This window comes from Nematolebias whitei, chromosome 17, assembly GCF_014905685.2.
Source record: "Nematolebias whitei isolate Nwh7 chromosome 17, NemWhi1, whole genome shotgun sequence".
In the NCBI taxonomy this organism is placed as follows: domain Eukaryota; kingdom Metazoa; phylum Chordata; class Actinopteri; order Cyprinodontiformes; family Rivulidae; genus Nematolebias; species Nematolebias whitei.
The window spans coordinates 28917188-28932011 of record NC_056514.1 but is presented as its reverse complement, the minus strand read 5'-3'; the positions used below and the strand labels follow the sequence as shown (position 1 = coordinate 28932011).

General features: G+C 42.9%; 1 protein-coding gene across 1 annotated transcript in view; it reads left to right on the top strand.

The window, feature by feature from the left end:
- kcnh4b (potassium voltage-gated channel, subfamily H (eag-related), member 4b) overlaps nt 1–10322 on the top strand; it is a 49797-nt gene extending 39475 nt beyond the window's left edge. The window contains exons 12-16 of the mRNA XM_037690901.1: nt 1752–1790; nt 6611–6996; nt 7924–8015; nt 8596–8672; nt 9369–10322. Coding sequence (XP_037546829.1) covers nt 1752–1790; nt 6611–6996; nt 7924–8015; nt 8596–8672; nt 9369–10322 — 1548 coding nt within the window. The remainder of the gene's footprint in view (nt 1–1751; nt 1791–6610; nt 6997–7923; nt 8016–8595; nt 8673–9368) is intronic.
- The last annotated feature ends 4502 nt before the right edge of the window (nt 10323–14824 follow it).

Genomic DNA, 14824 nt, shown 5'->3' with positions numbered 1-14824 from the left:
ATAGAGAACTTTACTAATTGACTTTTATGTATGTGAATGTTCCTGTAAAGTGCCCTGAGACAACTTTGTTGTGATTTGGCGCTATATAAATAAACTGAATTGAATGGAATTGAATGACCTGATGGAACTTTGCTAGATTTTTACCTGGATTACTGAGCATGAACGTTGATGTTTTGAACCACTTTGGCCATGGCCGCCTCAGAGGAGTCGACGGGGGAGAGGGCAGACTGCAGAAACCATCTTATCACTATCAAACTGGTTGGTCCACTATGTGAGTGTGCTGCTTGTAGGACTGAGTTTGTTGTGGCTCCTCGGACTGATGAAGTCCTTTGGATGAAAGACGAAATGTTTCAACAACAAACAAAATCCTCCAGAGGACCTGCCTTAACTTTTTTGGACGCATATACACATTAAGATTTGCTAATAGAGGCTTTATTAAAATACACTCAAATGGTGGTATGTGCATACTTTGTAAAAAGGTATGCTTTGGAGCAACATATTTCATGTGCATGCACTAAATGGCATGCAAACCCACTTTTCCATATGGTAGACTTAATTGTTAATGCCATTCATGCCATGTTATTTGGCACCAATATCCCATGTTAGATAATATTTCCATGTTGCTTCAGGGTTAGTTTTCCTTATAAGGGATATTTGTCCTTGTCTTAACAGCCTCCAAGATTTGTTCCCTGTGGCTTTTACAGCAGCCCCCACCCCACCCCCCAACTAAAGTGGTGCAATGTTTAATTTCCTTTCATTGCTGATTTTTTTCCTTCTTTTTTAACTTTGTATTTTACTTCAGTAAAGGATTAATGTTAATGCTTTCCTGCATCAATGAGCCTGTCTGGCACTAGAGCAGCACTCTGCAGTGTGCACTGTCACATTAAGCCATGTTGTTAGAAACACATTTTTCACACACAAGGGAAGGCTTCACACCTTCCACAAATTGATTGCCCACCCAGTTGGTTAATGTGCTATAATAATTCCTCCACACAGCAGCAGAACTAATTTTGGCAGAGATTCCTGTGCAATTAGAAGTTTGAAAAATATGAAGTGAGTGATTCGGCTTATGTAATAAAAGTGTTATACCTTTATAAGAGATATGTATGACCCATTTCCATTTGTTGTTGCAATTTCCTGAGGTCATAGTATTGAGGTTTTTTGTAAGCTAACATCCAGAAGTAGTTTGTTTGGCTCTGGCTGCTTCCATTCATTGATTGAAGGCACCTTAATTAACAAACAGGAAATCCCAGATTTCATATTTAATCAAGCAGCAAAAGTCCATCCATCCATTATCTTTACCCAGTTCTTCCTTTTTGGGTCACGTGGGTCACTGGTGCCCATATCCAGCAGTCACTGTGTGAGAGGCGGGGGACACCCTGGACAGGTCTCCAGTTCATCACAGGGACACATAGAGACAAAAGAGACAAACAACCATTCACTCTCTCACTCTCACCTAGGGACAATTTAGAGTTACCAATCAGCCTAACATGCATGTTTTTGGTCTGTGGGAGGAAACTGGAGTACCTGGAGAAAATCATGCATGCACGGAGAGAACATTCAAACTCCACCCAGAAAGTCCCCCAGCTGGCAACTTTCTCGCTGAGAGGTGACAGCTGTACCATCTGCCACCATGCTGCAGCAGCAAAAATGAATTCCAATAATTGATTTTCCAGCAGCCATATTTTTAATTATGTGTTCTTTTTTAAACATATATATATGAGATACCTTTTTTGTAATCTTTATTCCAGGGTCTCAGCAGAATTTCCAGGTCACCCAGACTTCCCCACGTGAGTTCAGTGTATATTAAGTTATAAGAACTATACTGTGTAAAACCTTTGTTTGACTTGTACTATAAATAGGATCATAGAGTCTGCAAGACTATGACACGGCTGTTGTTGCAAATCAGTATCACCTAGTTCTATTTCGTATAGGCTTCGCCCTTTAAGGCTATCGCTAGTGGGTTTATTCCTTCGCGCGCAGCACTGAAAACTTTAGTCCACGCCCACTTGCTGTGTGGGCCTCACCCCGGTCCGTATAAATTACGGTGAGACCAGGTAATCGGCTCCCATTTTTTCTTCAGCAAGCAACCAGCACTGCTTTAACAAGAATACGATGTCCAGCACCATCCACCTGTGCCCATCCTGCCAGACAGGCTACATTTTGAGTTTTGACCAGCACGACATCTGTGAAGGATGCCTGGGTCCTCGCCACGCCGACCTCTCCTCCTCCTGCTGTCCCTGTGACCTCCTCCCTCCCAAGGAGATGCAGAGACGAGCAGCCTTGTTCAAGGCTAACATCGAGGAGTGCCTTTCCATAACAGGGGACTGTTCACTGGATGACGCCATCGCCTTTTTTGATGCCGAGTCACGGAGCGAATCGGATGATTCCTCCAGAAAAGGCGACGTCAGCAGCAGCCCCGCTGCTCATTCCCTCCTGGAGAGCGTATTGTTGGAAGGGGGGGGGGGCTTTCCGCATTGGCGAACATACCGCTCCCAGCTGTCTGTGCCCTCCTCTCGGAGCTGCCTGGCATAATCTAGGAGGCGGCTGACGCAAAAGGACTTTTCGTCCCTCTCCTCCCCCCGCCCAGATCGGATGATCTAGTGGGAAGGTTTGCCTCCACCCCGGCTTGCTGCCCTGACCCCATCTGGCCTCGTTTCCCAGCAGTGACGTCCTCCTGGAACGAGGCTGCAGCTGGACCTGATAAGCTGAAGGCGCCCGTCTCCACCTTCGCTCCCATCACCAGAGTGGAGGGCTTTACTGAGTGGAATTTTCCCTCGGTACCCCCCCCCCCCCCCGGAGCCAAGCCTGGCGGAAGCACTTGGAGCAAAAGTATCCAGGTTGGACCAACATCCTGTCCTTACAGGGAGACACGACCAAACGGTGACATCGCTCTCCAATCGAGCCCACCAGTGTGCTTTCCAGACAGCCGCAGCGAACAACAATGTCGGCCTGCTGGCTTACAGCATTTCCAAAAGGCTGGAGGACACACACCTGCCTGAGGAGATGAAGAGCTCGCTCTGCAAAGCACCTGACGTCATCCTGAACTTGTGTGCCTCCTCTGCGGTCTGCTTGTCTCACATCGCCATCTGGATGACGATGACCCAGAGGTCCACCTGGCTCCGACTCTCCCCGTCCATGCCAGAGAAGCTGCAGAAGGACCTGGTGGAGGGCCCCATCACGACGGACGTGCTGTTTGGGGCCAATTTCAAGGCCATGCTTGACAAGTCGAAGAAGTCAGATGAGGTGTTGGAAATTGTGTGCCACCTGATGAAGCCGCAATCCTCCTCCCGCCCCCCTGCCCGCTGGAGGGATCGCCGGGGCCAGAGGCAGCAGCGACATTCCACAGCTGCAGCAGCGACCTCTCGCTCCGCTCCTCCACCAGCCCCTCCCACCAGAGAACAGCCCTTCTCATCGCATCAACCAGCGACTCAGCGCTTCCCCAAAGACCGCCAACAGGCGCCGCCCTGGAACAACCAGCCACAGGGCCCACCGGGGGAGACGACACAAGAAATGACTCTTTGCGGGGGATGTGTGTGTTCATAATGATGACATGAGTTTTAAAATAAAACGAAAACATCATTCAGAGAATAAAGTGTCTTCTGATTCCAGCCTGACTGTCAGATCGAATGATCTCACAGCAGCCTCTCTTCACACATCCTCCACACAAAACGAGCCGGTAACCTCTAAACAGGTTTTTAAAAGTCACCGCAGCTCAAGAAATCACACAAAATTCTGCGCCAGACTCGGCGTCTGTTTGTGCATTATAGGGACATCTCTGCAGGTCGCCCGTTATCCACTCAGCACCTCTCACACTGGCTGTGTGAGGCTATTTCTGAAGCTTACAGCGCATCTGGATTGGAGCCTCCAGAGAATCTCAGAGCTCATTCCACCAGAGGGATTTCATTGTCTACAGCTTTGCATGGAGGGATGACAGTGGAGGACATTTGTACAACGACCGTTTGGTCATAGCCTTGTTCATTTATTCGTTTTTATCTGCGTGATGTTTCCGCTTTCTCCATGACCCATTCTGTTCTCAGTGTTCTAACAGAATGAATTTTACTTGTTTCATGGAATTTCGTTTTAAACTCACATCTGCATGCTGCATGCAATTACAGTGTGAGACATTTATTATCAGTCACAAGTTCATGACTGCTGTTTTTTTTGTGACTAATTAGTTCATGACTACTGTTACCAATCAGTTAATTTGATTACTAATCAGTTCATTTGTTATTAATCTGTTCTTATTGAAGAGCTGTTGACCTGCTCTGCTCACTTTTACACGGTTACAATTTGTAACCTCTGTTCTTTTCCATTCTCAGCAGCAGGACTGCTTTTCAGCCTTCCCTTTTTTCCCCATCGGAAACCGTTTCTCTCCGGGGCACTTCTGTGCATGGAACGCGTAATTACGCCCACAGAAGGCTGAGTTGATTTAATGTTTTTGGTGCAAGCGGGCGCTTCATATTGTGTCTGAATGGACCCAGTGAGGCATAGACTACATCCTGCTTTGCCTTTAACCCACTAGTGATAGCCTTAAAGGGTGAAGCCTATACGAAATAGAACGTTGGTTATAGGGATGGGGCCGATCCGATCCAGTATCGGCCTCCAATACCAGCATAATTTACGTATCGGATTTTCCGATCCTCCTGCCGATATTTCCGATCCATGATGCATGTTGGCTTCAAACTATGGAATGGATTTCCTGAACGGCAGCGTGTCTCACGAGCCCAGAGTAATAAGACCCACCTCACATTCAGGAAATCCAGTTCATAGTTTGCAGCCAGTTTCTCAACATGAAGGCTGAGTTAGCAGCACTGTGGCTAACAGCTAACAAACTTTTCATCTAAACATGTCCGCTGTGTGGAAGTATTTTACACTAAACACCACAAAACAAGACAGCATCATGCAATGTCTGCAGAGCCATAGCGCCACATTAACCCACGTTAACGTTAGTTTTACGATGGACATTCGAGCTCCGTAGCTTCAGTGGGGCACTACTCTTTGGTCAAACCAAAAGAGGCGACTCAACCCCGGCTAGCCGCGTCCAATCTGCCCCGCTCAGTCTGCCCGTCTCCGAGGAGGGACAGACTGAACGCGGCTGCCCCAAATCAGGCTGCCTGCTTCGGATTGAACAAGAAGTAGATGTCGCTGAAACCACAGTGCTCAAATGTTTACAGAGAAGTTGCTAAACTTCATCATAATTAATGACCAACCACTATCAGTTGTAGAAAACCAAGGATTTCACAGCTTGATACTTGCAGCCAAGATATAGTTTACCCTCCAGGAGATATTTATCAGTACAACAGTAGACAATCATAAAAAAACATATGATTTGAAAATTATATATATTAAAAACATAAACAGCTGCATTATAAAGTGATGTAAAATACTAAAAACAGGAACATGTCTGTTGGTTTATGTCATGAACTTAGCAGGTGTTTGAAGCCTTTTAACATTTTTTGTAATTTAATTCATTCATTTAAATGAAACAAAATAAAAAAAAATCATTACAAAGAAAACATTGAATGAAAAGAGTGCAGAAAGAAGAAAAAAATTCTTATATCTGCCCCTTATAAAATATAAAACAACTTTAAACAATCACTTAAATTAATCACTTTAATATCCACTTTAAAGCTAGGAATAAAAAGAAACAGGTTTTGTGTTAGCAGAATTTAATTCTAACTTTGAAACTTATCCAACATTAATAAAACTTACCTCAAGTTGCCTTTTTGGACATGCATGCATAGATTTGTACAAACCGTACTTGAGAGGAGATTATTACAGCCTCATATAAAATCAATGATGATCATGATATCGGAACTGGATCGGTATCGGCCAATACTCAGATCAAGGTATCGGGATCGGATTGGAATTAAAAAAAAGGTGGATTGGTGCATCCCTAGTTGGTTACGTACTGTAACCCCAGATTCTATGAGTATAGGCGCAGCCCTTTAAGCTCTGGGCCTCACTGGTTTCTAAATGGCTGAAGAAAAAAGCTATTTGGGAGCCGATTACCCGGTCTCACCGTAATTTATACGGACCGGGGGTGAGGCCCACATAGCAAGTGCGCGTGGACTAAAGTTTTCAGTGCTGCGCTGCACGAGAAGGGATAAACCCACTAGCGATAGCCTTAAAGGGCTGCGCCTATACTCATAGAATCTGGGATTACAGTACGTAACCAATGTTTTTAGCAGCATGTGCCTTTTTGAGGCAACCATTCCTGTTTTCCTGGGGTACGCTGTACTATTGGTGAGTCTGGTAGGAATGTGTGCCAGGTCTTCCCTAACAGGTTGAAACTCATTCAGAAGAGACAGCAGATCAGTCCCAGGAGTTAGTTCTCTAACTGGGTCAGTAACTCTTCTAAATCTTTTGAGCTACTTTTCCTACCATGTACCATTATACCAAGTCTTTTTTCCCCATTTTCACAAGAAAAGTCACAGTGGTGCCTTAAGGTTTTATTCATTGTAATTGTAACAAATCATATACTTTGATATCCCAGATATGCCCACACTGACAATGTTAACCACTAGAAATGAAGTAGCCTCTGGGTTTGATTTGTGGTTTTTAGAGAATTTACAATTCGTAACTCCATGTTCTCCTTTATTTGCAGGAACCCAACCTCCCCTCAATAGTGGAGACAAGGAATGATGACTCTGATGAGTCCTTTTACCCATCTCCAGCCACCCACTCCCGTCGTAATCTCCTTCTCCCCAGCTTCACCAGTCCCGTTCGACGTACCTCCCTGGGGAATCTGCTGGGGGATGAACTGCGGCAGTTCAGTGCACTGCGACGCAGCCTTTCTCCAAACCTCAGCCGCAGCTTCCTTGGACAGAGCTCCTCTTCTCAGCCAGCGTTGAAAAAAGAGCGCAGTTCTCCAGCATTAGCTCGGTCCCAGGCGTCAACATCAACCCAAAATGAATTGGTAACTGTGCAAAAGCCTTCAAAGCTGCCCATCCCAACTATCACCTGTTTTGCACCACCAGATCTTAGTCCCAGGTATCATAAAATTTCTGTCCATTCAACTTTACGAGCACATCCAAAGTTCAAGGAAAACTGAACTCCTCGAATAACTTTTTTTTGTAAATGCAAGTTCCATGTTTAATGTGAAAATGAAATTAGTTTGACATTTAATTAACATTCAATGTAGTTTAAATTAGCTTAGCTACAATTTCTGATGAGTGTTTGATGTTGCATGTGTAAAAAGACGATTCCCTTTCTTTTAAACAGTGTTTTCTCAAATGTGTCCATTTAATTCTCATCTCACACTGGTTTGCGTCATTAAGTTTACCCCAGAGCTAATTTGCCCTTTTCAGTCTTAGATTCTTTATTTTATGTCTCTCTCTGACACCCACTTCAACATGACAGTTAACTTTTTACAGAAATGTTATTTTTACATTTATTTCCTTGCAAGAAAGAATGACTTGTCTGTGTTATCTCAGGTAAATTATTTGGACCATACATCTATATTTTATATAAATATACACAACATCAGTAAACAATAATTGTCCAAGTCTTATCTTTTAAATTATTTAAATATGTTTTTCTTCAATGTACACCTCAGTCCATGCTACAGAGACCTGCATCAAGTGATTATTGCAGATGGGATCTATTTGCATTGCATATTACAACAGATGTTACTGTATTTTGTTACTAGAAGCACCTTATCTTAATGCTCCATCTGTCTGTATTTATAATGCATCACCCAATAAGCTCTAGATATGGGTAAGTGCTGGTTCAGAGGGCTCAAATGTCTCACTCCCTCCACGTTGGACTCCTCTCTTCAAGCTTAAACCCACATGAGTCTCTGCCAACAGTAGCTCTCATGGCATGTTCATGGCTCATCTTGTGGCTCTGATGATAATTGAAAAAGCTCTACTGTTACATTAACCCATTTACCATCCCTCCTCTCCTCCCTCCTGTCAGGGTTGTTGATGGCACTGAAGATACCGGGCACAAATTCAGCTTCAGCGTGGAGCGCTGTATATCTAACACCAGCACAGGTGGCAACACCCAAGGTAACACACACTGCCTCCAGCTGTGAGAGTGATCTTGATGCCAGATGGCAATTCATGAGTTCATACAGTCAATGCCACAGGACGGTGCTGCCTCCTTCTGAGGAAATTTGAGAGCACAGGAGAGTGAAATGACAGCCAGGTGTCTAAGGAGTCAGAGAACCTGTTCAAGTATAAGTGAGGTCAGAGCAGAGTTCACTGATAACAGTCCTAGGATCACTGGCAGGTTCAGGTTCAACAAGTTTACTAAAGCAATAGCTTTGGCTACACACACTTTAGTTATTAGCTGTGCAAATCTTGTCCTGTGCAGTAGTAGGTTGCAGTCTTATTTAATAATACAGTTTTCTTTCAAAGTTTGTTTAAAGATATGTAAAACATGCATGTTATCTAAAATTATTGTCCATTAAATACTTAACTTTTTTTTTTTTTCCAAGAATAATGACAAAATGCTGCCCCCTGTTGAAGTTACATATTATATAATTTTGTCTCATCTTTGTAAAATAAATGTTCTGGGTAGTGTGCCTGAGTTGTGTTTTTCCAACTAACTCCGTTGTTTAATTTGTCTTTTCTCTCATTTCTTCAGAGACCACACAAGCTAATGCCACTCTGCTGCTGGAGACACAGGAGGTCAAGCAAGGCTTGAGCCAACTAAACCTTAAGGTACTTTACACTCATTTAACTCAGATTAAATTTGACAGAACTAAAAATGTAGCTGTAGGTTAAAATTAAACTAGTTCTACAGATTTTATTTTCTAATCTAATTTTGGGTGACTGTTTATGAATCAAAGGGAAAGATTTCAGCTCGTTGGAGATAATTTTCAGAACTTCAGAAAGGAAACACTCAAATGTTAAAAGAGACAAACTAAACATTTATTATGCTTTCTATCTAGATTAAAAAAACTAAACTGATCAAGCCTGAGCTTCTCGCCGCGTGTCGATCAGATTTTACACTTGAGAGCACTTCCAGTGAAAGCTGTTGTGATGCAAATATCCCAACTGCGCTGGGAAGGTGCAGCTTACAGTAACTATTAATTAATCAGCAGGACACTTCTGCATTGCAGATGATCACCTGAGTGCTGACTCAATTACCTAAAAGGGAAAAAATAAGATATTTGAGCTCTGCTTGTGGACTGTCTGTCTTTTTGTTTAGAAATATTTTAGTTTAGTCTTTAAATAATATTTGAAAATGATATACACAAAATAAATAATCATACCCAACAAATATGAAGTGTTTTTGAAACTTCAGCAATGTCTCTATGTGCTTTACCAAATTAACATTGAGAAAATAAGATTCTTGGCAGGATAGAATATATTTCTGTTTATAAGGCCAGTAACACTCCTATGCACTCTACACAGGTGGGTACCTTACATCAAGAAGTATCAGAGCTGACCAAGGATCTGCACCGCATGATAAATCTCCTCCAAGCTCATATTTCTGTAAATCATCACAAGACCTCATTCCCCTCCTGCATTCCAACAGTCTCCAACACTGGCATGCCAGCAGATTTAACCTTCCACCTCCATACCAAGCCTGGGAGCCTCCAAGCCCACAACCAAAGTTCCCCAGCTGCTGCCCAGTGGAGCTGCAGTGAAATCGCTAAATCCCAAACTGGGAGCCACCGGTCCTGTAGTCTTCCCACTAACTCTTGTCTGTCTGTAAGCTCTGCACCTAAGTTAGGTCTGTGTCATAGCTCTGAGAGCATGACTTCCCTGTGGACCAGCTCGTCTCCTCTCAGTCCATGCTACTCTGGTGAACAACCTGGCCTAACACCTCATGTGGGGCATGAAGACTCCAGACGTCTCAGTGGTAGTCCCTCCACTATTAGCCAGTCTCATCCCACTTTGTGCCTGCAGCCTCCCAGTGATGGAGGTGAATTATCTTGCCTTTTGTCCGGTGCTGCAACAAGTTCATCTACGCACAGCCTGCTGGACCCACCAAGCAGCTCCTATCCCCATGTCAACATTTCACAAGCCTCAAAAGAGGCCTTTCATCCCCTGAGTCAGGATACATCTCTCCTCCACATGAAGGACTCGCACACCTTCACCCATCCCATTTTTTCTTCTTCATCTACTTTACTCTGCAAGCCAGCTGTCTCTCCTTTGGACCCAGGATCAATACAACTGGAAGATTTACAACCCAGTCTCCCACTGGACAGCTCTTCTGCCTCAGAGTGCACCAGTTTCGATTGTCTACTGGGAAACAGAGAACCTGTGGAAAGTAGGGACATTGAAAGTACATCATCGCGAAGGTCCAGCATTGGTGTTCAGACTCAGAGCACTGACCAGTCATGGTGCCTGGACTTCGACTGAAGTCTCCATGTTTTATGGACAAACTGTTTTAAGCAACATAGTTACTGACATGCAACTTTTTACAGTGTTTAAAATATCTCTATTGGAGATTGTTAATATGTGCTTTGTTTTAACCTCTTAATACTCGAGCCCCTGTTTTGTCATTTTCTATGCAAAAGCATGTTTTTGTGCATTATCTTGGCTTTACAGAAGTGTGTCTTTAACAAAGTGCTCCACAATAGTGGCTGCAGTACCTGTATTTTTTCCAACATCCTCGGAGCATTTTGCCATTTATACCTGTTACCTCTCTTGCATGGTAAAGTTGTTTAAACATTTTTTCCTAAGGAAAAGGTTTTCAAATTAATATATAAGCATTCATCGTGACAACCTGTTGATTGTGCAAAGAAACACTGTATTTATATGAAGGCTACATCAGAGATGTTGAATTTTTTTAACATGGCGGGAGAGGGGAATGACACACGTCTGACTTTGCATGAAAGATATGTGCACCTTACTGTTTAGATTGTTTTTTATTGAATGTTTTTCTCAGTTCAGCTATTTGTAATTTCAGAATGGTTAAACTACACAAAGAAGTGCACATCATATACCATAAAATATTTATAAGTCTATTTAGTTTTATCTAAATTAGCTAGATTTAATCAAATTGTTTAATAATAACTCAATTACACAGTAACTGAAAAATCTGTATAACAAATCTTCCTGCTGGTGAAGTACAAAAGTAGATATCTTAATAGTGTCTTTTTATAATAGTCCTTACAACAGTTAAAACTAACGGTGATATCTCACTGAGCTGCAGTTGTGCTTGACTGGACAAGAAATTGTGAGAATTTACACAAATATTAACTTAGGTTTACACTGAATAACAGGTTTGCGTTATTAAATCCCAGTGAAGTTACTGGTAGGTGAACACCAGGATACTGCACACATCAACAAAACATGCGGCTCCAGTGCTCTGAAGCTACGGAAACTAAATTGAGAAGAGTTTAAGATGAGTTTCGAGATGTTTGCAATGATTTTGTGACTATGTTGCGAATGTTGATTAAACTTAATTAAACCAAAACTAGTAGAAAGAGTTAGACACCATATAAGCCAGCATCCTCACCAACCTGTTTTTCAGAAATTTCAATATTTATTTTATTTGTTTGTAAAAGATTTATGCTCCTATATTGTTTAGAATATTCAAGAGTTTTATTCTTTTACAGCGAGTTCTCTTTGGCTGATCAAATAAAACTGTAGAACATACATCAATGGTTTTTGTCTAATGATGTTTTTTCACCTAATATGATTCATATGTAAATGATGCCAAGAAAAGAACTAAAACAAAAGTCAGAATATAATAATGGGTGGGGAGGTGGGGTGAGTGTATGCATGCCATGATGTGATCCCAATAAAACGTTTCAAAAGTTTAAAAACATCCAATTATGTGGAAGTTTTAGCATGTAAGCTCACAAGTACAGGTATGTAATCGTATCAGAGCTTCAGAAAATCTAAATAGGTGCTTGAATATTTTTTCCATAGATGGTCACAGTCTCTTCCTGACATTTAGCAGGGCGTTCAGTTTATTTCTACAACACCTGTTCTCAACAAAGGACACTTTATGGAGACAATAAGCTACCATATTTTTCACTGTATAAGTCGCACCTTTTTGCATAAATTTTCAAGTCCTGCGACTTATACACCAAAGCGACTAATATACGTTTTTTTCTCTATATTTTTAACCCAATTTTTGGCTGAGATCTGACGATTTCATTCATTCTGACGTGGAAAATATTGAACACTACCATTTGCGGCCGCTAGAGGGCCCTAGACTACTATGGCAAGCCAAGTGTCTCATTAATAGGGAAAAGTGGCTATTAATGAGATGCTTGGCTTGCCATACCAAGCCATTTTCATCTCGCTCTGGAACTCCTGGAACAAACATCAAATCAGTTGCATTTCGCCGCGCTGCTCATGCGAAATGCAACTGATTTGACCATTAAAGTGCATTTATTAAGGAAAAGTTCAACTGAGACACACTTTTACTATAATGTCGAGCAAACAAACAATTGTTTTTAGGTGGTTAGCTTGTTAAATTTTGAAGAAATGCACAGTGACTCGTCCGTCTGCATGCTCATGCTTCCGCGAAGCTATTTTTGAAATGTAGCTGATTTGACCAATATAGTGCATTTATTAAGGGAAAGTTAAACTGAGACACACCTTTGCTACAATTTCAAGCAAGCAAATAATTGTTTTTAAGTGTCAATCTTGTTAAATTCTTGTTAAAGTCCTCCCATGCATGCTCCCGCAGCCGCCATTTGGCAGCCAATCGATTTTTAGCACAACACCGGCCCACATTCCTGGGTATTCAGTCAGCGGTGATGCATAATAGGTGCAACTATATGGCTAAGTGACTTATTTATGTTTTTCCACTTTATTAGTGTAGGGATGGCGCCATCTTGGGTCTTCCCTGTCTGTGCACCCTTGTGTGTGTCTCATTATTCTTGATTAATTCTACCTTCCGTTCCCAGCTGTTTGTAATTGCGTCCCATCTTGTCTGTCTGTGTACTTAAGCCTGTCTGTGAGCAGCAGAAGATCCCGTCTTCAAAGATCCTGCCGCAGAAGATCTGAGCCCTCACTTCTCCTGCTCCGAGGGGGTCCTGGCGGACGCTCCTCACATCTCCTGCTCCGAGGGGGTCCTGGCGGACGCTCCTCACGTCTCCTGTCTCGAGGGGGTCCTGACAGATGCCCCTCACGTCACACGTCTCGAGGGGGTCCTGGAGGACACCTCTCATGTCTCCTGCCATCTTGAGGTTGTCACATCTATACCTGGGACTTCTAGGTCACCTGCGGTCTCACTAAAAGCTACAATTACCCTGGGCTCATCAGTCTCTACTGCTCTTCTTGCCTCGGTGACAGCTGTGGGGCCCACACAAGAACCTATGGTCCTTTCAGTCCTCTTTCCCCGCACCAGGTGGTCATGGTCTTGCAAGGTGTCCATCACCATCGGCAGTCCACTAAGTCTGGTGCCTTGTGCTGGACAACCTCCTGACCGCCCACCTGACATGTTCCAGGATATTGGACATCCTCCCGGCTGCACTTCTGACCAGTTCCTGAGCATTGGACGGTCTCCAGGCCACCCGTCGGATCTTCCCCAGCGTTTTGGATGGCCTCCCGGCTGGCCTCCTGAACTCGCTCCTAGTACTGAACGGTCACCCGCCGAATTTACCCGAGCGTTTTGGACAGTCTCCCGGCTGCCTGCCAGAACAATGACCGCCCAGACTTGTTTTTGTGTTCCCCTGTTTGTGTCTAGTTAGTTCCCTGGTTTTGGTTTTTGTCAGTTTGTTTTTTCCATGTTTTGTCTTGGGCCCTCCATCCTTGCAGTTCCTCCCTCCACCCACCCAAGTCTTTTTTGGGGACACTAGGGGGTGTCCTGTAGGGATGGTGCCATCTTTTGGGCCTTCCCTGTCTGTGCACCCTTGTGTGTGTCTCATTCTTGATTAATTCCACCTTCCGTTCCCAGCTGTTTGTAATCACGTCCTGTCGTTTGTGTATTTAAGCCTCTCTGTGAGTCTTGTCTTTTGTTGCGTTATTGTTGGGTCTTCCTTGTCCTGTACTGATGTGTCCTGTCGTGTTCCAGTCTCAAGAGTGTGAGTTGCTGCCACGTCAGCCATTTTGGATTATTATTATTAAATATCTATATTTTTGTACCTCCTTCGTCCAGAGTCCTGTCTGCAACTATTGGGTTCGCTCCTTGCCTGATAAATCCTGACAATTAGATATTTTTGGACTGATGCGACTTATACGGTGGTGCAACGTGTACGGCGGCAAGTACAGCAATTAAATCTCATTCATTTCTATTGAGTTTATTTGTATAGCACCAAGTCAGGGCACTGTACAAAAACAGTCGCATACATTAAAAAGCCAGTTAGTAAAGTTATCTATCTAAGGAAATACTATTATTAAATACTAATACTTTCAAGCTATTATATTTATTAAATGCCAAATTAAATTTTATGATGGGTGGGTTTATGTTTTATGACACTTGTTTTTTGTTGAACTCAGAAAGTCTTGGCACAACTGGACAAAGTGACTTAAACGAAAAATGAACAAGAAAACCAAGCATGCACAATCACTAATAATACAACAAAGAAGCTTCCTTGAGGACTCGTTGGAGAAAGCTAAGAACACCTCATTAACTGAAATCTAAAAACTTGTGAAGTTCGTAGGCCAGCTGTGTGAGCGGCACCAGTTTCTGACCTTGTGTGTGAGAAAAAACCCAGATGGTGGTTTAAAAGTCAATAAATGGTTAAATCTTCCATCTGGGTTCAAATATAAGGAGTGTACTGCTCGGCAGCTCATTTCCCAGTTCACCTTTCAGCAGCACAGTTTGCCAGGTGAGATGCGTTCATATTTTTAATGTCTGAATATTCCAAATGATATTTGTTGAAAGAGCATAACCTTCTCATTTTTCTGGACTTTTTAAAATACTGTCAGACCTGAAACATGAAGCCAGTGATCCTTGC